At 45.6% G+C, this 26,819-nt stretch overlaps 1 protein-coding gene across 3 annotated transcripts in view; it reads left to right on the top strand.

The window, feature by feature from the left end:
• Positions 1-2,349: 2,349 nt before the first annotated feature.
• LOC130681005 (liver carboxylesterase-like) overlaps positions 2,350-26,819 on the top strand; it is a 52,769-nt gene continuing 28,299 nt past the window's right edge. The window contains exons 1-2 of one of the 3 annotated variants that reach the window (XM_057492950.1): positions 2,350-2,532; positions 5,548-5,755. In XM_057492950.1, the coding sequence (XP_057348933.1) occupies positions 2,481-2,532; positions 5,548-5,755 (260 nt within the window). In that variant the 5' untranslated portion in view covers positions 2,350-2,480. Of the gene's footprint in view, positions 2,533-5,547; positions 5,756-22,820; positions 22,930-26,819 lie in introns of those variants that run through there. The other 2 variants (XM_057492951.1, XM_057492952.1) reach the window with 2 other exon arrangements.

The raw sequence follows: 26,819 nt of genomic DNA on the forward strand, positions 1-26,819 counted from the left end.
AAGTCTCCACTGGGAGTGGCCAACCATGAAGTTTGAGCCATCAGCAAGTACCTCTGCTACCTGGTCATTAACTCTCCCAAGAACCCCGGCACTCCTGTTACCAACCATCCTTCCAGGCAGCCTGAGAATCTGGCAGGGCTCAGCAGGAAAGAATTGGTGGGGGTGGAGAAGATCCCGGAGGAGAGAGGCTGCAGGACCTCACTGACAGGTGAATCAAGCATGTGCTTAGGGCACCAGCCACATCAGTTTGTCAAAAAGGTTTTGACATTGTGGCAGAGTGACATAGAGTATGGGCTGTAACGTTACACAGCTTTTGTGCAACACTCAGCTCTTCCTCACAGTTGATGTGTGACCGTGGGCTGGGCCAGTGCCGTGACCACACTGAGCCCTGGGAGACAACAGTGTCCACCCCCAGTTACTTTGAGAACTGTGAGGTCCTGCATACAAAATATTCAGCACAGTCTTTGACATACAGTGAATTCTCAAAAAGTATTTGTTAAATGAATGTGTGAATAAATAGAAGTGGAAAACACAAATAAGTAAAACCACAACAGCATATAGCCAAGAAATGGTTATTGTAATACAAAGTAGATGTATAACCTTCCAGATTTTTTCCTACACAAATAAAGATAAAAGTTTTCGCTGAAATGGGATATATTACACACAACTAGATTCTTAAAAAATATTTCTTTATTTGAAGGCTAATTCATACACCATAAAAATTCACCTTTTAAAAGCATACAATTCGGTGGTTTTAGTGTATTTCACAAAGCGGTGTAACCATCACCACTATCTGACTCAGGACACTTTCATCAGCCCAAAAACAAACCTCATGCCCATTAACAGTCATTCCTTACTCCCCACCTTCCAGCCCCTAGCTGCCTCTAATCTACTTTCTGACCCTAAGGATTTGCTTACTCTTATAAATTCATTTGACATAAATAGAATCACACAGCATGTGACCTTTTGTGCCTGGCTTCTTCCATTAGCATACTATTTTCAAGTTTCCTCCATGTTATAGCAAGTATCCATACATCATTTCTTTTTATGGCTGAATAATATTCCATTATAAGGCTCGATCACATTTTATTTATCCGTCCATCAGATGGTAGACATTTGGGTGTTCCCACTTCAGGCTATTTCAAATACTGCTGCTATTTGTGTACAGGTTTTTGTATCAATATGTTTTCCATTATCTTGGGTATATACCTAGGAGTGGACTTGCTGGGAAATACAGAAACTCTACACTGAATTTTGAGGAACTGCTAAACTGCATTCCAAAGCAGCTGGAACTATTCTATAACCTGTTTTTTTCCCCTTCACAACAGATCATGAGTGGCTTTCCTTGTCAATAAATAGAGGTGCGCATCACTAGTTTGAGCGAATATACAGTATTTCCTTAGCCAGCTGTACCGGAGTATATTTAAGGAATTCCCTATTAGCTGGACATTTAATGAACCTATGAAACAGGCTTTGAGCATTTTCCCAGTGTGCCCAGCCAGTAAAAGGACACTTTCTCAGGTGTATCCAGAGCACTTTGTATCTCTCTATTTTGCTGCTTTTGGGTTGCATTGCAATCTACCACCCCCCTCCACTTCCCACCCCCAACTGTCTTAACTACTACATGGTAAGCTTCTCAAGGAAATGGAACATGACTTGAACTCATCTTTGTATCTGTAACACTTAGAATAATGCCAGGCATTTGATAAATGTTTGGAGAATGAATGAATAAATGGAAGGATGGATGGATTAGGTCCAGGGAGTTTGGAGAGATGGAGTTCCAAAGAACATTCTACCCAAAGATCCCCGCCTGGAGAGGTGGTGAGTTCCCTGACCTGAGAAATGTGCCACAGAAGGCTGAGTCACTTGGCAGGAATATTGTAAAGTTAATTTAGACTTCAGAAGGGGGATGGGAGGAAATTTAAGATGTTCCCAAACATGACAGCATAGAACTCTCTGAAAAAGGAGCCCAGGGAAGCTAAGAGATTTGTCCTAAATATCCCAGCTGAGTAGCTGTGCAGGTAAGAGCTGCTCTGAAAGTTTGCAAGCTTATTCTGAGGATCCCAGACCAGAGGCATCTGTCTGCTGGTGCCTGCCTTGGGACGCTCACAGCCCACTGGGGTTTAGAGTCCCACAGTGAGGAAACACTTGTGTAGCAAGTTGTTGGACAAATCAGCGACTATCTAATCAGAGTTTAGTACGGGGTGGTCCGATGAAAGAGGGTGAACTCTGGGTGGGCGTGGCTTAGCGGCTCCCACAACTAAAGCGATCTTCAGAAAGAGGAAGAGTTTTCCACTGTTCCCTGATTAGGCAAGCAGGCAATGGGAGCGGGAGTCTGGGGCGGGAGCTTGGGGGCGGGCAGGGCGCGCAGGCGGTAGCGGCCGAGCTGGGGACGCAAGATAAAGCTCTGCGGCTGGATTCCCTGCTCCTCAGAGCAGCCGGGACACACCTGCAGGCCCGGGAGCTGCAGGCCTTCCACCATGTGGCTCTTCGCGGCTGTCCTGACCTCCCTGGCCTCCTGCGCGGCTTTGGGTGAGTCCATCGGAAATGCAAATCGTAGGGGCACGTTTGGAAGGCCTTGTGAGGGAATGAGATGGGGGAGATGCGTAGAGGGCCGAGGGCGCACAGCGCGGGTCCGCTGCAGCGCGCGCTCTCTGGTCTGGGCGCACAGAGCCGGGGCCACCGGCGCGCGGGAGCATGAAGACCCCGAGACCGCAGCTGTTCCCGCCCCGCGCAGTTGAGGACTGCGGAGAGCTCAGTTTATTTTCCCCATGATTATTAGTCCAGATGTGGACGAACCATGGAGAGTGGCTTAGCAGAACGTTAGTACAGGCTCCCCCTGCTTCTCTAAGCTCGCCTTCTACCTCCCTTTGCCAAAGACCTACAGCTGTACCCGTTCTCCCTACCCAAAGAAATCCAAGGAGGATTTTCGCTTCTCCATTACTGTACTAATGTTAGGTCTTTCCTCAAAGCAAAGCTGTGTAATGAGAACTTCCTGAAAGCAGGGGAAACCCTTCACCTTATACCATTTCGGCTTAGGAAAACTTTCATAGGAATGCTCTGCTCTTTATTCGATAACGTATTTCAGATGAGAATCGACTCAGGAACCAAATAAACCCCAGCAAATAAACCCCAGCTCGGCACTCAGGAGCTGTGTGTCCTTCAAGCAAAGTACTTTTCTGGGCCTCGGTATCCCCCTCTCTAAAATGGGGATAACAACAGCACCTACCTTGTTGGGCTGTTTCTAAAGAGCACCTGGTATTGAGGGCAAACAAAAGGGGTTGTTTTGAAATATAGTGTAGTAATAGAAAATTTGGGGTATGATCAGGAACCAACTGCCGTTGAAAAGATGGTTTGTTACAGCTCGCCATGACAGGCCCCAAGGGGAAGCCCGTGGGTGGGTCCAGAGGAGGGAGGAATTCTGCAGAACAGTCTTTATTGTGGTTGTGGGGGAAAAGGAGGTGAGGCAGGATACGCAGATTTAGGACTGGCAAACTAGCCAATTTCAACAGGCCCCGGAGCATAAGCTGCCCACAGCTGTCAGGGATCTAGCCCTGGCGGGACTGGGGCAGAAGGACAGTGGCCTAGATTGTGAGAACTGATAAAGAATGTGGTTGGGATCCCACGTGCTGGAAGGGCAGGTTGATTGCTATCTCTGGGAACGGGCTGACTCGGGGAGGGGCAGGCCCTCTCCGGGATCAGCAGAGGCACAGAAGCCCAATGGTCAGCATACAGAAAATAAAAGACATGGTGAATACAGGGGTTCAGCAAGGGACTGCAGGAGGCATCTGTGCCATTTAGTAGATGGAGAAACTGAGACTCAGAGAAGGCAATGTACGTGCCCAAGGTCAGCTGGAAAACCATGCTCTGGCATCTGCCTATGGCTCCTGAGTCCACAGCCAGCGTGCTGGCCTTCAGGGCTCTGACAGCCCAGGCCCCATCTGGATTTATCCTCTTCCTGGGGGTGTGACACCGTGAGAGGCCTGGCACTGAGTATAAGAGTGGATTAAGAACTGATTTAAGAGTGGATTATTCCCCTCCTGCTGGTCACCCCCTGGCAAGGCCATCCCATTTCCATCTTTAGAAAGTCCATACTGGCTGCCTCCATTTCTTCAGTTTCCTCATCTGTAAAATGGGCATATCAATGCCTACCTGGCTTGGCTTTTGTGAAGATGAATTTAAATGAACTGGGGTGCGCTTCTGGCACATAGTAGGTGCTCAGCACATAAACATGACATATAGCATAAGTGGGAACTGCTGCCGTTAACCGTTTTTGCTCATACCTCTTACCCAATCCACCTACTCAGGCATCCCGGCCAGTTGGGCTTCTGTCCACTTCATCTTTTTTGAAGGTTATCATTGGATATTCTTCGGGAAGACCAGATCTGGATTATTCTTTTCTGTTCTGCCCACACACTTTGCAAGAGAGGCTGACCTTCTATGTCTAAAAGGGACCAATCAGGAGGATGGCAGGTTAGAAATCTTTGCCTATGAGGAGTAACTCATGCTGAAGCTATTGAGGACGCGCAGGAGAAGACTTGAAGGGTGGGCAGACCAAGTGTCTGAAGGGCGGCCTGCACACGCAAGTTCTGGGTAGTTCCCGTGAGTGGAACCAGGACTGATGTGTAGCTGCAGGGACATGAATTTCCGCTCAGTGAGGACACTGTCTGCTCCACAAGAATGAAACAGATCAGAATCTGACCCCCAGTCTCTCTGCCCTATGGACGACCCTGCTCAGAGCGCCAGGAGAATCCTCTTCAAGTGACTGCCTCACTCTCCCCACACCCCAGAACTGTTCCCTGCTGCTCACTTATCCACTACAGGCAGCCTGAACCCTGAGGCTGGCATCGAGGCCCCCCACGCATGACAGGATGATTCCCTGCTCTCCAGGGACTCGCTCTGGCCCAAATGGGCCGCTTGCATTATGTCGTCTCAGAGCCTCCCCTCGGCCCCTTCTCTTCTCCTCTACCTGTATCTCCCCCTCCCCTTGCTCAGCCCTCCCCTGCTGGGCGAGGCCCAGCTTCCGGGCCACTGCCTCCATCGTGCCACCCGTCAGAGGGCCTCACTCCCTCTTCTGACTCCCGGAGAGCCTTACTGGTGGCTCTCTCAGGACACTGGCCCCTTTCTTCCTGGAAGAGGCGCCAAGTGGGTTTGTGGCCCATTTTCCCTAGAAGATTCAGAGTTTCTGAGACAAAGGGCTTCCTCTTGTTCACGCCCCCACCCAGCGGGCAGCTCAGCACCAGGATCCCATGGACAGTCGTTGCCAGAGGCTCTTGAGAGGGGACACCGAGTGTCTTAGTCACTCCTAGCAGGTCTCCTTGTTCGCATTTTCTTTCTACTTGATATACCTCCAGTTATACCTTCCAATTTGCTCCTCAAGGAAGCTCTGTAAGGTAGGAAGGAGAGTTCACTTCCCCTCTCTTTTATGAAAGAAACTGAGGCCTAGAGAGTTTAGGTGATTAATTCAAGGTCACATGCGAAAGACCCACCTGGAGCCCAGAGCAAACGCTGCACGGCTGGGGGTCCTCACTTCGTCCCCGTGTCTAGCAGGGCACCCACCCGCGCCACCTGTCGTGGACACTGCACATGGCCAAGTCCTGGGGAGATACGCCGGCTTACAAGGATCTGCACGGCCTGTGGCAGTTTTCCTGGGAATCCCTTTTGCCAAGCCCCCTCTTGGATCCTTGAGGTTTGCTCCACCGCAGCCTGCAGAGCCGTGGACCTTCGTGAAGAATACCACCTCTTACCCTCCTATGTAAGCCGGCGAGGCAGGGCGGGGGCTTCGGCTCTTTCAGTGGGAATGTTTGTTTCCGAGAGACGCAGGACGGAGCCAAGGCAGTCCTCTGGGTGGCCTGCCCTTCATGCTGGAATCCTCAAGATACTGTAGATCCTTAAAAAACATCCCCAAATTCTCACAGTGTGCTAACCCCTTTATTCAACAAATATTTATCGAGCGCCTACTGTGTGCCAGGCAATTTCTAAGTTCCTGGGATCCATTAGTGAACAGAACAAAGATCCCACCTTCATGGAGCTTGCATTCTAGATAGATAATAAACAACATGCAAATTAGTAAGTAATGTATATGTTAGAATATGATCAGTGCTTAGGGAAAAAAATGTTGAGCAGGTGAGGGGGATCAGAAGTCATGATTCCATTTATTCTCCTGTCTTGAACTTTGCCATAGCTGGGGAGCGGGGTAGGCCAGGAGGTGTGTGGGTGGGGAGTGCTTCAGGGTGCTGACCGGGAGAGTCCTCAGAGCCCACATGTGCCTAGCTACCTAGCTGGGAGCAGAGGAGTGGCTGCAGTGTCCCAGTCACCCTGGCCACGCAGGTCACGGGGGCCTCGCAGCCCCCTCCCCAGGGCACCTGCACGCCTCCGAGCGTTGATTCAGACTTTACTCATCTCAGCAAAGCATTACTGGGAATTTCCAGGGTTACCTCTTGTCATCTTCTTCCCTTCCCTTCTCTCCTTTCTCTTTCAAATAAGTTCACTATTTTTATTTTCTGATTGCAAATGTAATACCTACTTACGACAGAAAAAGGAGGCAGGACAGGTAAGTCAAGCTAAGAAAATGAAGCTCATACACAATTCCACCACCTAGAGAGAACTGTTGTTTATATTTTGTATTCTATTTTTCCAGTCTTTTATCTGTTACATATTTCCTCCCTTAAAAATAGAATCACGTGAGATTCTAAACCCAGTTCCAACTCATGGGTCTTTTCCCCTCACACCAACAAAAAGTCATTTGCTACCAGCTGGCTGCCCTGTGACTCAGCTGATGCGGACACCGTCCACCTGGAGGTAGTGTCCGCGCCCACGGGTTAGGGGCTCAGTGATGCCAGGTGCAAGGCCAAGTTGTCCGCTGTGCTTCTGACCAACGGGCTGTAAATCAGAGGTTCCCATGACCCCCTCCTTGGGTTCCATTAATTTGCTCCAGTGGCTCACAGAGCTCAGGAAACCAGTTCTAAACTGGTTCACTTAAATTACCAGTTTGTGACCAAGGATATTAAGGAATAAGAAGCAAGAACCAGAGGAAGAGATATACGGGTGAGGCCCAGAGCAAAGGAGCTGCTGTCCACTTAGGGTTTGGGGCTGCGCATCGGGGCGTATGGAAATGGGGCGAAGACCAAAGATGTGTTTCTGAGCTTCCGGGGAAGATGGCGGCGTGAGTAGAGCAGCGGAAATCTCCTCCCAAAACAACATATATCTATGAAAATATAACAAAGACAACCCTTCCTAGAATAAAGACCAGAGGACACAGGACAATATCCAGACCACATCCGGACCTGAGAGAACCCAGCGCCTCGCGAAGGGGGTAAGATACAAGCCCCGGCCCCGCGGGAGCCGAGCGCCCCTCCCCCCAGCTCCCGGCGGGAGAAGAGCAGGCAGAGCGGGAGGGAGACGGAGCCCAGGACTGCCGAACACCCAGCCCCCGCCATCCGGGACAGAGTGCAGGGCCCTCGATACTGGGAAAACAGGGCAGCAAGAACAGTGAGCAGGCACTGGAGGCTGGGCGACAGAGGACATAAGAAAAGCGCGCGACCATTTTTTTTTTTTTTGCTTTTTTGCTGCTTTGTTTTAGCGAGCGCTTTTTGGAAGTCTTAAAGGGACAGGGACCCCAATATTAGGGAAACAGGGCAGAAAGACCGGTGAGCAGAGGCCTGAGGCTGGCACCGGAGAATAAAGAAAAACGAACGACCACCTTTTTTTTTTTTAATTAAAATTTTTTTTTTTTTTTTTATTAAAAAAATTTTTTTTTCTTGTTTTTTTTTGTGGTCGTTGTTTTGTTTTGGCGGGTGCTTTTTGGAAGTCTTAAAGGGGCAGGGCGGGTCACTTAATCCAGAGGTAGGGAATCCGGGATCTCTGGGCACCCTAACCCCTGGGCTGCAGGGAGCAGGGAGGCCCCTTACGGAGATAAATAGCCTCCCAGCAGCTCCTGCTCCAACGCGACTCCACCATTTTGGAGTAGCTGCCCGAGCTAGGCCACGCCCACAGCAACAGCGGAGATTAACTCCATAGCAGCCGGGCAGGAAGCAGAAACCCTGTCTGCGCGCAGCTGCGCAGCACAAGCCACTAGAGGCCGCTGTTCTCCCAGGAGAGGAGGGCCACAAACCAACAAGAAAGGAAGTCCTTCCAGCCGTCACTCGTCCCAGTTCTGCAGACTATTCCTATCACCATGAAAAGGCAAAGCTACAGGCAGACAAAGATCACAGAGACAACACGAGAGAAGGAGACAGACCTAACCAGTCTTCCTGACAAAGAATTCAAAATAAGAATCATAAACATGCTGACAGAGATGCAGAGAAACACACAAGAAAAATGGGATGAAGTCCGGAAAGAGATCACAGATGCCAGAAAGGAGATCGCAGAAATGAAACAAACTCTGGAAGGGTTTATAAGCAGAATGGATAGAATGCAAGAGGCCATTGATGGAATTGAAATCAGAGAACAGGAACGCATAGAAGCTGACATAGAGAGAGACAAAAGGATCTCCAGGAATGAAACAATATTAAGAGAACTGTGTGACCAATCTAAAAGGAGCAATATCCGTATTATAGGGGTCCCAGAAGAAGAAGAGAGAGGCAAAGAGATGGAAAGTATCTTAGAAGAAATAATTGCTGAAAACTTCCCCACACTGGGGGAGGAAGTAATCAAACAGACCACGGAAATACACAGAACCCCCAACAGAAAGGATCCAAGAAGGGCAACACCAAGACACATAATAATTAAAATGGCAAAGATCAAGGACAAGGAAAGAGTGTTAAAGGCAGCTAGAGAGAAAAAGGTCACCTATAAAGGGAAACCCATCAGGCTAACGTCAGATTTCTCAACAGAAACCCTACAGGCCAGAAGAGAATGGCATGATATATTTAATACAATGAAACAGAAGGGCCTTGAACCAAGGATACTGTATCCAGCACGACTATCATTCAAATATGACGGTGGGATTAAACAATTCCCAGACAAACAAAAGCTGAGGGAATTTGCTTTCCACAAACCACCTCTACAGAACATCTTACAGGGACTGCTCTAGATGGGAGCACTCCTAGAAAGAGCACAGCACAAAACACCCAACATATGAAGAATCGAGGAGGAGGAACAAGAAGGGAGAGAAGAAAAGAATCTCCAGACAGTGTATATAACAGCTCAATAAGCGAGCTAAGTTAGGCAGTAAGATACTAAAGAGGCTAACCTTGAACCTTTGGTAACCACGAATTTAAAGCCTGCAATGGCAATAAGTACATATCTTTCAATAGTCACCCTAAATGTTAATGGGTTGAATGCACCAATCAAAAGACACAGAGTAACAGAATGGATAAAAAAGCAAGACCCATCTATATGCTGCTTACAAGAAACTCACCTCAAACCCAAAGACATGTACAGACTAAAAGTCAAGGGATGGAAAAACATATTTCAAGCAAACAACAGTGAGAAGAAAGCAGGGGTTGCAGTACTAATATCAGACAAAATAGACTTCAAAACAAAGAAAGTAACAAGAGATAAAGAAGGACACTACATAATGATAAAGGGCTCAGTCAAACAAGAGGATATAACCATTCTAAATATATATGCACCCAACACAGGAGCACCAGCATATGTGAAACAAATACTAACAGAACTAAAGGGGGATATAGACTGCAATGCATTCATTCTAGGAGACTTCAACACACCACTCACCCCAAAGGATAGATCCACCGGGCAGAAAATAAGTAAGGACACGGAAGCACTGAACAACACAGTAGAGCAGATGGACCTAATAGACATCTATAGAACTCTACATCCAAAAGCAGCGGGATATACATTCTTCTCAAGTGCACATGGAACATTCTCCAGAATAGACCACATACTAGGCCACAAAAAGAGCCTCAGAAAATTCCAAAAGATTGAAATCCTACCAAACAACTTTTCAGACCACAAAGGCATAAAACTAGAAATAAACTGTACAAAGAAAGCAAAGAGGCTCACGAACACATGGAGGCTTAACAACACACTCCTAAATAATCAATGGATCAATGACCAAATCAAAATGGAGATCCAGCAATATATGGAAACAAATGACAACAACAACACTAAGCCCCAACTTCTGTGGGACACAGCAAAAGCAGTCTTAAGAGGAAAGTATATAGCAATCCAAGCATATTTAAAAAAGGAAGAGCAATCCCAAATGAATGGTCTAATGTCACAATTATCGAAATTGGAAAAAGAAGAACAGATGAGGCCTAAGGTCAGCAGAAGGAGGGACATAATAAAGATCAGAGAAGAAATAAATAAAATTGAGAAGAATAAAACAATAGCAAAAATCAATGAAACCAAGAGCTGGTTCTTCGAGAAAATAAACAAAATAGATAAGCCTCTAGCCAGACTTATTAAGAAGAAAAGAGAGTCAACACAAATCAACAGTATCAGAAACGAGAAAGGAAAAATCACGACGGACCCCACGGAAATGCAAAGAATTATTGGAGAATACTATGAAAACCTATATGCTAACAAGCTGGGAAACCTAGGAGAAATGGACAACTTCCTAGAAAAATATAACCTTCCAAGATTGACCCAGGAAGAAACAGAAAATCTAAACAGACCAATTACCAGCAACGAAATTGAAGAGGTAATCAAAAAACTACCAAAGAACAAAACCCCCGGGCCAGATGGATTTACCTCGGAATTTTATCAGACATACAGGGAAGACATAATACCCATTCTCCTTAAAGTCTTCCAAAAAATAGAGGAGGAGGGGATACTCCCAAACTCATTCTATGAAGCTAACATCACCCTAATACCAAAACCAGGCAAAGACCCCACCAAAAAAGAAAACTACAGACCAATATCCCTGATGAACGTAGATGCAAAAATACTCAACAAAATATTAGCAAACCGAATTCAAAAATACATCAAAAGGATCATACACCATGACCAAGTGGGATTCATTCCAGGGATGCAAGGATGGTACAACATTCGAAAGTCCATCAACATCATCCACCACATCAACAAAAAGAAAGACAAAAACCACATGATCATCTCCATAGATGCTGAAAAAGCATTTGACAAAGTTCAACATCCATTCATGTTAAAAACTCTCAGCAAAATGGGAATAGAGGGCAAGTACCTCAACATAATAAAGGCCATCTATGATAAACCCACAGCCAACATTATATTGAACAGCGAGAAGCTGAAAGCATTTCCTCTGAGATCGGGAACTAGACAGGGATGCCCACTCTCTCCACTGTTATTTAACATAGTACTGGAGGTCCTAGCCACGGCAATCAGACAAAATAAAGAAATACAAGGAATCCAGATTGGTAAAGAAGAAGTTAAACTGTCACTATTTGCAGATGACATGATACTGTACATAAAAAACCCTAAAGACTCCACCCCAAAACTACTAGAACTGATATCGGAATACAGCAAAGTTGCAGGATACAAAATCAACACACAGAAATCTGTGGCTTTCCTATATACTAACAATGAACCAACAGAGAGAGAAATCAGGAAAACAACTCCATTCACAATTGCATCAAAAAAAATAAAATACCTAGGAATAAACCTAACCAAAGAAGTGAAAGACTTATACTCTGAAAACTACAAGTCACTCTTAAGAGAAATTAAAGGGGACACTAACAGATGGAAACTCATCCCATGCTCGTGGCTAGGAAGAATTAATATCGTCAAAATGGCCATCCTGCCCAAAGCAATATACAGATTTGATGCAATCCCTATGAAACTACCAGCAACATTCTTCAATGAACTGGAACAAATAATTCAAAAATGCATATGGAAACACCAAAGACCCCGAATAGCCAAAGCAATCCTGAGAAAGAAGAATAAAGTAGGGGGGATCTCACTCCCCAACTTCAAGCTCTACTATAAAGCCATAGTAATCAAGACAATTTGGTACTGGCACAAGAACAGAGCCACAGACCAATGGAACAGACTAGAGAATCCAGACATTAACCCAGACATATATGGTCAATTAATATTTGATAAAGGAGCCATGGACATACAATGGCGAAATGACAGTCTCTTCAACAGGTGGTGCTGGCAAAACTGGACAGCTACATGTAGGAGAATGAAACTGGACCATTGTCTAACCCCATATACAAAAGTAAACTCAAAATGGATCAAAGACCTGAATGTAAGCCATGAAACCATTAAACTCCTGGAAGAAAACATAGGCGAAAACCTCTTAGACATAAACATGAGTGACCTCTTCTTGAACATATCTCCCCGGGCAAGGAAAACAACAGCAAAAATGAGTAAGTGGGACTATATTAAGCTGAAAAGCTTCTGTACAGCAAAAGACACCATCAATAGAACAAGAAGGATCCCTACAGTATGGGAGAATATATTTGAAAATGACACATCCGATAAAGGCTTGACGTCCAGAATATATAAGGAGCTCTCACGCCTCAACAAACAAAAAACAAATAACCCAATTAAAAAATGGGCAGAGGAACTGAACAGACAGTTCTCCAAAAAAGAAATACAGATGGCCAACAGACACATGAAAAGATGCTCCACATCGCTAATTATCAGAGAAATGCAAATTAAAACTACAATGAGGTATCACCTCACACCAGTAAGGATGGCTGCCATCCAAAAGACAAACAACAACAAATGTTGGCGAGGCTGTGGAGAAAGGGGAACCCTCCTACACTGCTGGTGGGAATGTAAGTTAGTTCAACCATTGTGGAAAGCAGTATGGAGGTACATCAAAATGCTCAAAACAGACTTACCATTTGACCCAGGAATTCCACTCCTAGGAATTTACCCTAAGAATGCAGCAATCAAGTTTGAGAAAGACAGATGCACCCCTATGTTTATTGCAGCACTATTTACAATAGCCAAGAATTGGAAGCAACCTAAATGTCCATCAATAGATGAATGGATAAAGAAGATGTGGTACATATACACAATGGAATACTACTCAGCTATAAGAAAAGGGCAAATCCAATCATTTGCAGCAACATGGATGGAGCTGGAGGGTATTATGCTCAGTGAAACAAGCCAAGCGGAGAAAGAGAAATACCAAATGATTTCACTTATCTGTGGAATATAAGAACAAAGGAAAAACTGAAGGAACAAAACAGCAGCAGAATCACAGAACTCAAGAATGGACTAACAGGTACCAAAGGGAAAGGGACTGGGGAGGATGGGTGGGTAGGGAGGGATAAGGGGGGGAGAAGTAGGGGGGTATTCAGATTAACATGCATGGGGGGGTAGGAGAAAAGGGAGGGCTGTACAACACAGAGAAGGCAAGTAGTGATTCTACAACATTTTGCTATGCTGATGGATAGTGACTGTAAAGGCGTTTATAGGGGAGACCTGGTATAGGGGAGAGCCTAGTAAACATAATATTCGTCATGTAAGTGTAGATTAGTGATAGCAAAAAAAAAAAAAAAAAAAAAAAGAAGGGCAGTTCCTGTGTGGTAACCTCCAACGAGTTCTACACAAGGGTATAAAGGGCATATAAAAGTGTAGGCAAAGGGTCTGTTTGTGTTTATACAGAGGATCAAAGCCTAATTGGGCTACCCCGAAAATGAACTAAGATACGATATGAAAAAGAACTTCCAACATCTGCACCCTCTGGAAGACTCATGCCAGAAGATGATCATCAAAAAACCCTAACAAAGATCCACGCACTGCTACAGCTGTAGATGCACTCATCCCACCAGTTCCTGGACCTGCCATGGGAATGAGGAATGAGATATCTAAGCTGGCCTGTGCATACAGTAAAACAACAAAATTGGACTGGATCTATACTGTTGGAACTCAACCAAGAATTTGGAGAAGTGCAAATTGTAGCGCTCCAAAGTCTTACAACTACAAACTATTTATTGTTAAAAGAACATATGGCATGTGAACAGTCCCCAGGAATGGGTTGTTTTAATTTGTCTGATTTCTCTCAGACTGTTCAAGTTCATTTGGACAATATCCACCATATCATAGATAAGTTTTCACAAATGCCTAAGGTGCCTAACTGGTTTTCTTGGTTTCACTGCAGATGGCTGGTAATTACAGATATGCTTTGGTTATGTAACTATACTCCTATTATGTTAATGTGTGTGTGCAATTTAAGTAGTAGCTTAAAACCTATACATGCTGAAGTTACTCTACAAGAAGATATATCAAAGAAATAATCAATCTTCCCATGTTTTCTTCCGCCTGCTACTTCTATAGCTTTTCTTCTTCCTTCCTAATTACAACCCTTAAATAGAATTCGTGCCTCATATCAAATTTACCGAGTATCATAATTCTTCCAAGTGGTAAAGATACCTCAAGACAAATGCTGGGCATAGAAGCCACAGGGCATAAATATGCAAAGAAGTAAAAAGCTAACTTTTTCAAACAATAAGGCTTCTCTCTCACTTACCAACTTCACATTTCCCTGTATGGCCCCGGAAGATGACTGGTTAGCCAGAGACGGGTAAGATTCCTCAAGGGAGGAACAACCTAAGACAGGCACAGTCGCAGGGGGGCCATCAGGTGAGAAATTGGGGATCAACAGAGGTGAGGCTTAGAACCTCACCCCCCCGTTCTGAGAGAAATCTTCTGCATACGTGGATGTTTTATTGCCCTGGTCTAGCTTGGATTAACACATAGTCTACAGGCACACACCTGATCATCTACATGTGCTCTCTTACAACACTAAACTATGTTTTCTACCTTTATCTTGTATCTACCTACCACTTCAGCAATTTATTAAAAATAATAATAATAAAGAGAGAAATGTGGTATCCACATATAAATCAAGTATAAAAACCAAATGAGTATTCATATTTGAACTGACTGTTTATAGTTCATAATGCATGAGCAAAACCGAAAGTTTCTGTGATGACTGCCCTTGTACTGTTCACTATGTAACTTATTCATTATGTAAGAATTTGTTCTACATGTAAAAACTTGTTTGTTATGCCTCAGAAGATTGGAGACTGACAAAAATTAGGCTTGGGGTGGAATAATGATTGTGCATTGAGCATTGACTCCCCTATACAGAATTTTATTGTCGTTAACAACCATTTGATCAATAAATATGAGAGATGCCCTCACAAAAAAAAAAAAAAAAAAAAAAAAAAAAGGACAGACTTCCAATGGTAAAATAAATTAGTAACCGGGATGTAATGTATAGCATAAGGAATATAGTCAAGATATTGTAACAGCCTGGTAGGGTGATAGCTGGAACCTAGAATTATGTATATAAATGTTCTACCACTGTGTTGTACACTTGAAACTCATGTAATGTAATACTGTGTGTCAACTACCCTTCAATAAAAAATAATTATTTAAAAAAAAAAAAAAAAAAAAAACCAAATGAGTATTCATATTTGAACTGACTGTTTATAGTTCATAATGCATGAACAAAACCGAAAGTTTCTGTGATGACTGCCCTTGTACTGTTCACTATGTAACTTATTCATTATGTAAGAATTTGTTCTCCATGTAAGAACTTGTTTGTTATGCCTCAGAAGATTGGAGACTGACGAAAATTAGGCTTGGGGTGGATTAATGATTGTGCATTGAGCATTGACTCCCCTATACAGAATTTTATTGTCGTTAACAACCATTTGATCATTAAATATGAGATATGCCCTCACACACACACAAAAAAGGACAGACTTCCAATGGTAAAATAAATAAGTAACCGGGATGTAATGTATAGCATAAGGAATATAGTCAAGATATTGTAACAGCTTGGTAGGGTGATAGCTGGAACCTAGAATTATGTATATAAATGTTTTATCACTGTGTTGTACACTTAAAAAAAAAAAAAGAAAAAAGAAAAAACAAAGGATAGTTGAAAGCAAAAAACTTTATTTAGAATTTGATTTGGGAAAATTTGTCAAAAACGGCAAAAAGTTTTGAAACACTGTCAAATAGGATCATGGGTTACCATGAAACAATATGTATTCATTTAACCATGATGACAATAGAAGATGTTTAAGGCAAATACATGAAGTTACATAGTTCTGAGCAGAAACTTAGCTCTTTTAATATTAAGAAGACTCAGTTTACTTAAGTAATCAAAGATCTGGTAAAGAAAACAAACAGGAAATCATTGTGATAAGTCACAGAGTCCTTGCTTTGCTTTATTTTTGTTTAAGGCAGACTGCCTTAAGAGGTAAAGAAAAACCTTTTATAATCTTTTATCAAAAGCAGACCAATAGTCCAAGAAAGCTATGTCCTTTCACCAGAAGATAGAAAATTAAGGTTTAGTTTTATGTAAATACACTATTGATATTAAAGCTTATTTTTAAAACCTCTCTTATGAATCTATTTAATCTCATCAAGCTTGATCACACATATCATTCTTTTCCCAAGATTCCTTTTCTGCAAACCTTCTACAACTTTCTATGTCCATTTTAGTTTGTCCCTTGTTCTTTTTCCCTTAGAAATAACCAGGATTTTTTCTTTAGAACAAAATCATTTTCATTTCCCTCAACAAAAATGCATCTCCATACCTCATACCTTTTCTAACCAAAAAAACCTATCCTATTTTCCTGGCATACAGAGTTGTTTCCCTTATTATTTCTAGTAGCTTTCATTACAATTCTATGATTCTTTAATCAGAAATTTTAACCCTTAAAACTCTTAATTTCTAGTGAAAACTAAGTGAGCAATTGTGCACTGTCTGTTGCCAGGTCAATCTTCAAAGAAGCAATCACCTCTGGGGACTGACTAATGCTGTCACAAAGTCCTTGCCTCTACCACGAGGCACCCCTCACTAGCCTGCCACAGTGGCTAGAATGAGTGTAAATGACCATCCTGTTTTTAATTTGGGTCTCCAGAAGCTTCATTTCAGCTTAAACTATGGCCTTGGTCAAGAACCCCTTACTTTTCTAGGACTGTCCCATGCTTTATGGCTGCTGGTTGCCCAGTTCTCCCTGATGTCAATATTGGTTTGGCCTGGACAGTGGCAGGCTTGCCAAATGCACTGGGAAAGCAGTGCAAGCACGGAGAAGGCATAGCTGCCTCTTCACCACTCTACCCTGGAGACAACCCTGCTTCCTGTTGTCAACCCTCCCCCTCCATTGCCAAGAACAAATTTCATGACTCTAATTAAATGCCAGGGAGACTGGGGCATGTGATTCCTGGCTGGGCAGTCACTTCTCAGCAACAAGTCTCCACTGGGAGTGGCCAACCATGAAGTTTGAGCCATCAGCAAGTACCTCTGCTACCTGGTCATTAACTCTCCCAAGAACCCCGGCACTCCTGTTACCAACCATCCTTCCAGGCAGCCTGAGAATCTGGCAGGGCTCAGCAGGAAAGAATTGGTGGGGGTGGAGAAGATCCCGGAGGAGAGAGGCTGCAGGACCTCACTGACAGGTGAATCAAGCATGTGCTTAGGGCACCAGCCACATCAGTTTGTCAAAAAGGTTTTGACATTGTGGCAGAGTGACATAGAGTATGGGCTGTAACGTTACACAGCTTTTGTGCAACACTCAGCTCTTCCTCACAGTTGATGTGTGACCGTGGGCTGGGCCAGTGCCGTGACCACACTGAGCCCTGGGAGACAACAGTGTCCACCCCCAGTTACTTTGAGAACTGTGAGGTCCTGCATACAAAATATTCAGCACAGTCTTTGACATACAGTGAATTCTCAAAAAGTATTTGTTAAATGAATGTGTGAATAAATAGAAGTGGAAAACACAAATAAGTAAAACCACAACAGCATATAGCCAAGAAATGGTTATTGTAATACAAAGTAGATGTATAACCTTCCAGATTTTTTCCTACACAAATAAAGATAAAAGTTTTCGCTGAAATGGGATATATTACACACAACTAGATTCTTAAAAAATATTTCTTTATTTGAAGGCTAATTCATACACCATAAAAATTCACCTTTTAAAAGCATACAATTCGGTGGTTTTAGTGTATTTCACAAAGCGGTGTAACCATCACCACTATCTGACTCAGGACACTTTCATCAGCCCAAAAACAAACCTCATGCCCATTAACAGTCATTCCTTACTCCCCACCTTCCAGCCCCTAGCTGCCTCTAATCTACTTTCTGACCCTAAGGATTTGCTTACTCTTATAAATTCATTTGACATAAATAGAATCACACAGCATGTGACCTTTTGTGCCTGGCTTCTTCCATTAGCATACTATTTTCAAGTTTCCTCCATGTTATAGCAAGTATCCATACATCATTTCTTTTTATGGCTGAATAATATTCCATTATAAGGCTCGATCACATTTTATTTATCCGTCCATCAGATGGTAGACATTTGGGTGTTCCCACTTCAGGCTATTTCAAATACTGCTGCTATTTGTGTACAGGTTTTTGTATCAATATGTTTTCCATTATCTTGGGTATATACCTAGGAGTGGACTTGCTGGGAAATACAGAAACTCTACACTGAATTTTGAGGAACTGCTAAACTGCATTCCAAAGCAGCTGGAACTATTCTATAACCTGTTTTTTTCCCCTTCACAACAGATCATGAGTGGCTTTCCTTGTCAATAAATAGAGGTGCGCATCACTAGTTTGAGCGAATATACAGTATTTCCTTAGCCAGCTGTACCGGAGTATATTTAAGGAATTCCCTATTAGCTGGACATTTAATGAACCTATGAAACAGGCTTTGAGCATTTTCCCAGTGTGCCCAGCCAGTAAAAGGACACTTTCTCAGGTGTATCCAGAGCACTTTGTATCTCTCTATTTTGCTGCTTTTGGGTTGCATTGCAATCTACCACCCCCCTCCACTTCCCACCCCCAACTGTCTTAACTACTACATGGTAAGCTTCTCAAGGAAATGGAACATGACTTGAACTCATCTTTGTATCTGTAACACTTAGAATAATGCCAGGCATTTGATAAATGTTTGGAGAATGAATGAATAAATGGAAGGATGGATGGATTAGGTCCAGGGAGTTTGGAGAGATGGAGTTCCAAAGAACATTCTACCCAAAGATCCCCGCCTGGAGAGGTGGTGAGTTCCCTGACCTGAGAAATGTGCCACAGAAGGCTGAGTCACTTGGCAGGAATATTGTAAAGTTAATTTAGACTTCAGAAGGGGGATGGGAGGAAATTTAAGATGTTCCCAAACATGACAGCATAGAACTCTCTGAAAAAGGAGCCCAGGGAAGCTAAGAGATTTGTCCTAAATATCCCAGCTGAGTAGCTGTGCAGGTAAGAGCTGCTCTGAAAGTTTGCAAGCTTATTCTGAGGATCCCAGACCAGAGGCATCTGTCTGCTGGTGCCTGCCTTGGGACGCTCACAGCCCACTGGGGTTTAGAGTCCCACAGTGAGGAAACACTTGTGTAGCAAGTTGTTGGACAAATCAGCGACTATCTAATCAGAGTTTAGTACGGGGTGGTCCGATGAAAGAGGGTGAACTCTGGGTGGGCGTGGCTTAGCGGCTCCCACAACTAAAGCGATCTTCAGAAAGAGGAAGAGTTTTCCACTGTTCCCTGATTAGGCAAGCAGGCAATGGGAGCGGGAGTCTGGGGCGGGAGCTTGGGGGCGGGCAGGGCGCGCAGGCGGTAGCGGCCGAGCTGGGGACGCAAGATAAAGCTCTGCGGCTGGATTCCCTGCTCCTCAGAGCAGCCGGGACACACCTGCAGGCCCGGGAGCTGCAGGCCTTCCACCATGTGGCTCTTCGCGGCTGTCCTGACCTCCCTGGCCTCCTGCGCGGCTTTGGGTGAGTCCATCGGAAATGCAAATCGTAGGGGCACGTTTGGAAGGCCTTGTGAGGGAATGAGATGGGGGAGATGCGTAGAGGGCCGAGGGCGCACAGCGCGGGTCCGCTGCAGCGCGCGCTCTCTGGTCTGGGCGCACAGAGCCGGGGCCACCGGCGCGCGGGAGCATGAAGACCCCGAGACCGCAGCTGTTCCCGCCCCGCGCAGTTGAGGACTGCGGAGAGCTCAGTTTATTTTCCCCATGATTATTAGTCCAGATGTGGACGAACCATGGAGAGTGGCTTAGCAGAACGTTAGTACAGGCTCCCCCTGCTTCTCTAAGCTCGCCTTCTACCTCCCTTTGCCAAAGACCTACAGCTGTACCCGTTCTCCCTACCCAAAGAAATCCAAGGAGGATTTTCGCTTCTCCATTACTGTACTAATGTTAGGTCTTTCCTCAAAGCAAAGCTGTGTAATGAGAACTTCCTGAAAGCAGGGGAAACCCTTCACCTTATACCATTTCGGCTTAGGAAAACTTTCATAGGAATGCTCTGCTCTTTATTCGATAACGTATTTCAGATGAGAATCGACTCAGGAACCAAATAAACCCCAGCAAATAAACCCCAGCTCGGCACTCAGGAGCTGTGTGTCCTTCAAGCAAAGTACTTTTCTGGGCCTCGGTATCCCCCTCTCTAAAATGGGGATAACAACAGCACCTACCTTGTTGGGCTGTTTCTAAAGAGCACCTGGTATTGAGGGCAAACAAAAGGGGTTGTTTTGAAATATAGTGTAGTAATAGAAAATTTGGGGTATGATCAGGAACCAACTGCCGTTGAAAAGATGGTTTGTTACAGCTCGCCATGACAGGCCCCAAGGGGAAGCCCGTGGGTGGGTCCAGAGGAGGGAGGAATTCTGCAGAACAGTCTTTATTGTGGTTGTGGGGGAAAAGGAGGTGAGGCAGGATACGCAGATTTAGGACTGGCAAACTAGCCAATTTCACAGGCCCCGGAGCATAAGCTGCCCACAGCTGTCAGGGATCTAGCCCTGGCGGGACTGGGGCAGAAGGACAGTGGCCTAGATTGTGAGAACTGATAAAGAATGTGGTTGGGATCCCACGTGCTGGAAGGGCAGGTTGATTGCTATCTCTGGAACGGCGGCTGACTCGGGGAGGGGCAGGCCCTCTCCGGGATCAGCAGAGGCACAGAGCCCAATGGTCAGCATACAGAAAATAAAAGACATGGTGAATACAGGGGTTCAGCAAGGGACTGCAGGAGGGCATCTGTGCCATTTAGTAGATGGAGAAACTGAGACTCAGAGAAGGCAATGTACGTGCCCAAGGTCAGCTGAAAACCATGCTCTGGCATCTGCCTATGGCTCCTGAGTCCACAGCCAGCGTGCTGGCCTTCAGGGCTCTGACAGCCCAGGCCCCATCTGGATTTATCCTCTTCCTTGGGGGTGTGACACCGTGAGAGCGGCTGGCGAGCTGGAGTATAAGAGTGGATTGAAGATCTGGATTTAGAGTGGATTATTCCCCTCCTGCTGGTCACCCCCTGGCAAGGCCATCCCATTTCCATCTTTAGAAAGGTCGCATACTGAGCTTGCCTCCATTTCTTCAGTTTCCTCATCTGTAAAATGGGCATATCAATGCTACCTGGCTTGGCTTTTGTGAAGATGAATTTAAATGAACTGGGGTGCGCTTCTTGGGCACATAGTAGGTGTCTCAGCAACTATAAACATGACATATAGCATAAGTGGGAACTGAGCTGCCGTTAACCGTTTTTTGCTAATACCTCTTACCCAATCCACCTACTCAAGGCATCCCGGCCAGTTGGGCTTCTGCTCCACTTCATCTTTTTTGAAGGTTATCATTGGATATATTCTTCGGGAAGGACCAGATCTGTGATTATTCTTTTCTGTTCTGCCCACACACTTTGCAAGAGAGGCTGACCTTCTATGTCTAAACAGGGACCAATCAGAGGATGGCAGGTTAGAACTCTTTGCCTATGAGGAGTAACTCATTGCTGAAGCTATTGAGGACGGCGCAGGAGAAGACTTGAAGTGTGGGCAGACCAAGTGTCTGAAGGGGCGGCCTGCACACGCAAGTTCTGGGTAGTTCCCGTGAGTGGAACCAGGACTGATGTGTAGCTGCAGTGGACATGGAATTACCGCTCAGTGAGGACACTGTCTGCTCCACAAGAATGAAACAGATCCAGAATCTGACCCCCAGTCTCTCTGCCCTATGGACGACCCTGCTCAGAGCGCCAGGAGAATCCTCTTCAAGTGACTGCCTCACTCTCCCCACAGGCCCCAGAACTGTTCCCTGCTGCTCACTTATCCACTACAGGCAGCCTGAACCCTGAGGCTGGCATCGAGGCCCCCCACGCATGACAGGATGATTCCCTGCTCTCCAGGGGACTCGCTCTGGCCCTTAATTGGGCCGCTTGCATTATGTCGTCTCAGAGCCTCCCCCTCGGCCCTCGCTTCTCTCTCCTCTACCTGTAGTCTCCCTCCCTCCCCTTGCTCAGCCCTCCCCTGCTGGGCGAGGCCCAGCTTTCCCGGGCCACTGCCTCCATCGTGCCACCCGTCAGAGGGCCTCACTCCCTCTTCTGACTCCCGGATGAGCCTTACTGGTGGCTCTCTCTCAGGACACTGGCCCCTTTCTTCCTGGAAGAGGCAGCCAAGTGGGGTTTGTGGCCCATTTTCCCTAGAAGATTCAGAGTTCTGAGACAAAGGGCTTCCTCTTGTTCACTTGTGCGCCCCCACCCAGCGGGCAGCTCAGCACCAGGATCCCATGGACAGTCGTTGCCCAGAGGCTCTTGAGAGGGTGACACCGGAGTGTCTTAGTCACTCCTAGCAGGTCTCCTTGTTCGCAATTTTCTTTCTACTTGATATACCTCCAGTTATACCTTCCAATTTGCTCCTCAAGGAAGCTCTGTAAGGTAGGAAGGGAGAGTTCACTTCCCTCTCTCTTTAGAAAGAAACTGAGGCCTAGAGAGTTTAGGTGATTAATTCAAGGTCACATGCGAAAGACCACACCTGGAGCCCAGAGCAAACGCTGCACGGCTGGGGTCCTCACTTCGCTCCCCGTGTCTAGCAGGGCACCCACACCCCGCGCCACCTGTCGTGGACACTGCACATGGCCAAGTCCTGGGGGAGATACGCCGGCTTACAAGGAGTCATGCACGGCTCTGTGGCAGTTTTCCTGGGAATCCCTTTTGCCAAGCCCCCTCTTGGATCCTTGAGGTTTGCTCCACCGCAGCATGCAGAGCCATGGACCTTCGTGAAGAATACCACCTCTTACCCTCCTATGTAAGCGGCGAGGCAGGGCGGGGGGCTTCGGCTCTTTCTAGTGGGAATGTTTGTTTCCGAGAGACCGCAGGACGGAGCCAAGGCAGTCCTCTGGGTGCCTGCCCTTCATGCTGGAATCCTCAAGATACTGTAGATCCTTAAAAAACATCCCAAATTCTCACAGTGTGCTAACCCCCTTTATTCAACAAATATTTATCGAGCGCCTACTGTGTGCCAGGGCAATTTCTAAGTTCCTGGGATCCATTAGTGAACAGATCAAAGATCCCACCTTCATGGAGCTTGCATTCTAGATAGATAATAAACACAACATGGCAAATTAGTAAGTAATGTATATGTTAGAATATGATCAGTGCTTAGGGAAAAAAATGTTGAGCAGGTGAGGGGGATCAGAAGTCATGGATTCCATTTATTCCTCCTGGTCTTGAACTTGACATAGCTGGGGAGCGGGGGTAGGCCAGGAGGTGTGTGGTGTGGGAGAGTGCTTCAGGGTGCTGACCGGGAGAGAGTCCTCAGAGCCCACATGTGCCTAGCTACCTAGCTGGGAGCAGAGGAGTGGAGCTGCAGTGTCCCCAGTCACCCTGGCCACGCAGGTCACTGGGGCCTCGCAGCCCCCTCCCACAGGGCACCTGCACGCCTCCGAGCGTTGATTCAGACTTTACTCATCTCAGCAAAGCATTACTGGGAATTTCCAGGGTTACCGTCTTGTCATCTTCTTCCCTTCCCTTCTCTCCTTTCTCTTCAAATAAGTTCACTATTTTTATTTTCTGATTGCAAATGTAATACCTACTTACGACAGAAAAAGGATGCAGGACAGGTAAGTCAAGCTAAGAAAATGAAGCTCATACACAATTCCACCACCTAGAGAGAACTGTCTGTTTATATTTTGTATTCTATTTTTCCAGTCTTTTATCTGTTACATATTTCCTCCCTTAAAAATAGAATCACGTGAGATTTCTAAACCCAGTTCCAACTCATGGGTCTTTTCCCCTCACACCAACAAAAAGTCATTTGCTACCAGCTGGCTGCCCTGTGACTCAGCTGATGCGGACACCGTCCACCTGGAGGTAGTGCGTCCGCGCCACGGGGTAGTGGGGCTCAGTGATGCCAGGTGCAAGGCCAAGTTGTCCGCTGTGCTTCTGACCAACGGGCCTGTAAATCAGAGGTTCCCATGACCCCCGTCCGTTGGGGTTCCATTAATTTGCTGCCAGTGGCTCACAGAGCTCATGAAACCAGTTCTTAACTGGTTCACTTAAATTACCAGTTTGTGACCAAGGATAGTTAAGGAATAAGAAGCAAGAACCAGAGGAAGAGATATACGGGTGAGGCCCAGAGCAAAGGAGCTGCTGTCCACTTAGGGTTTGGGGCTGCGCATCGGGGCGTATGGAAATGGGGCGAAGACCAAAGATGTGTTTCTGAGCTTCCGGGGAAGATGGCGGCGTGAGTAGAGCAGCGGAAATCTCCTCCCAAAACAACATATATCTATGAAAATATAACAAAGACAACCCTTCCTAGAATAAAGACCAGAGGACACAGGACAATATCCAGACCACATCCGGACCTGAGAGAACCCAGCGCCTCGCGAAGGGGGTAAGATACAAGCCCCGGGCCCGCGGGAGCCGAGCCGCCCCTCCCCCAGCTCCCGGCGGGAGAAGAGCAGGCAGAGCGGGAGGGGAGACGGAGCCCAGGACTGCCGAACACCCAGCCCCCGCCATCCGGGACAGAGTGCATGGGCCCTCGATACTGGGAAAACAGGGCAGCAAGAACAGTGAGCAGGCACTGGAGGCTGGGCGACAGAGGGACATAAGAAAAGCGCGCGACCATTTTTTTTTTTTTTGCTTTTTGCTGCTTTGATTTTAGCGAGCGCTTTTTGGAAGTCTTAAAGGGACAGGGACCCACAATATTAGGGGAAACAGGGCAGAAAGACTCGGTGAGCAGAGGCCTGAGGCTGGCACCGGAGAATAAAGAAAAACGAACGACCACCTTTTTTTTTTTTTAAATTAAAATTTTTTTTTTTTTTTTTATTAAAAAAATTTTTTTTCTTGTTTTTTTTGTGGTCGTTGTTTTGTTTTGGCGGGGTGGCTTTTTGGAAGTCTTAAAGGGGCAGGGCGGGTCACTTAATCCAGAGGTATGGGAATCCGGGATCTCTGGGCACCCTAACCCCTGGGCTGCATGGAGCAGGGAGGCCCCTTACGGAGATAATAGCCTCCCAGCAGCTCCTGCTACCAACGCGACTCCACCAGTTTTGGAGTAGCTGCCCGAGCTAGGCCACGCCCACAGCAACAGCGAGATTAACTCCATAGCAGCCGGGCAGGAAGCAGAAGCCCTGTCTGCGCGCAGCTGCGCAGCACAAGCCACTAGAGTGGCCGCTGTTCTCCCAGGAGAGGAGGGCCACAAACCAACAAGAAAGGAAGTCCTTCCCAGCCGTCACTCGTCCCAGTTCTGCAGACTATTCCTATCACCATGAAAAGGGCAAAGCTACAGGCAGACAAAGATCACAGAGACAACACGGAGAGAAGGAGACAGACCTAACCAGTCTTCCTGACAAAGAATTCAAAATAAGAATCATAACATGCTGACAGAGATGCAGAGAAACACACAAGAAAAATGGGATGAAGTCCGGAAAGAGATCACAGATGCCAGAAAGGAGATCGCAGAAATGAAACAAACTCTGGAAGGGTTTATAAGCAGAATGGATAGAATTGCAAGAGGCCATTGATGGAATTGAAATCAGAGAACAGGGAACGCATAGAAGCTGACATAGAGAGAGACAAAAGGATCTCCAGGAATGAAACAATATTAAGAGAACTGTGTGACCAATCTAAATAGGAGCAATATCCGTATTATAGGGGTCCAGAAGAAGAAGAGAGAGGCAAAGAGATGGAAAGTATCTTAGAAGAAATAATTGCTGAATAATAATTAAAATGGCAAAGATCAAGGACAAGGAAAGAGTGTTAAAGGCAGCTAGAGAGAAAAAGGTCACCTATAAAGGGAAACCCATCAGGCTAACGTCAGATTTCTCAACAGAAACCCTACAGGCCAGAAGAGAATGGCATGATATATTTAATACAATGAAACAGAAGGGCCTTGAACCAAGGATACTGTATCCAGCACGACTATCATTCAAATATGACGGTGGGATTAAACAATTCCCAGACAAACAAAAGCTGAGGGAATTTGCTTTCCACAAACCACCTCTACAGAACATCTTACAGGGACTGCTCTAGATGGGAGCACTCCTAGAAAGAGCACAGCACAAAACACCCAACATATGAAGAATCGAGGAGGAGGAACAAGAAGGGAGAGAAGAAAAGAATCTCCAGACAGTGTATATAACAGCTCAATAAGCGAGCTAAGTTAGGCAGTAAGATACTAAAGAGGCTAACCTTGAACCTTTGGTAACCACGAATTTAAAGCCTGCAATGGCAATAAGTACATATCTTTCAATAGTCACCCTAAATGTTAATGGGTTGAATGCACCAATCAAAAGACACAGAGTAACAGAATGGATAAAAAAGCAAGACCCATCTATATGCTGCTTACAAGAAACTCACCTCAAACCCAAAGACATGTACAGACTAAAAGTCAAGGGATGGAAAAACATATTTCAAGCAAACAACAGTGAGAAGAAAGCAGGGGTTGCAGTACTAATATCAGACAAAATAGACTTCAAAACAAAGAAAGTAACAAGAGATAAAGAAGGACACTACATAATGATAAAGGGCTCAGTCAAACAAGAGGATATAACCATTCTAAATATATATGCACCCAACACAGGAGCACCAGCATATGTGAAACAAATACTAACAGAACTAAAGGGGGATATAGACTGCAATGCATTCATTCTAGGAGACTTCAACACACCACTCACCCCAAAGGATAGATCCACCGGG

The sequence above is a fragment of the Manis pentadactyla genome, chromosome 15, assembly GCF_030020395.1.
Source record: "Manis pentadactyla isolate mManPen7 chromosome 15, mManPen7.hap1, whole genome shotgun sequence".
NCBI lineage: Eukaryota > Metazoa > Chordata > Mammalia > Pholidota > Manidae > Manis > Manis pentadactyla.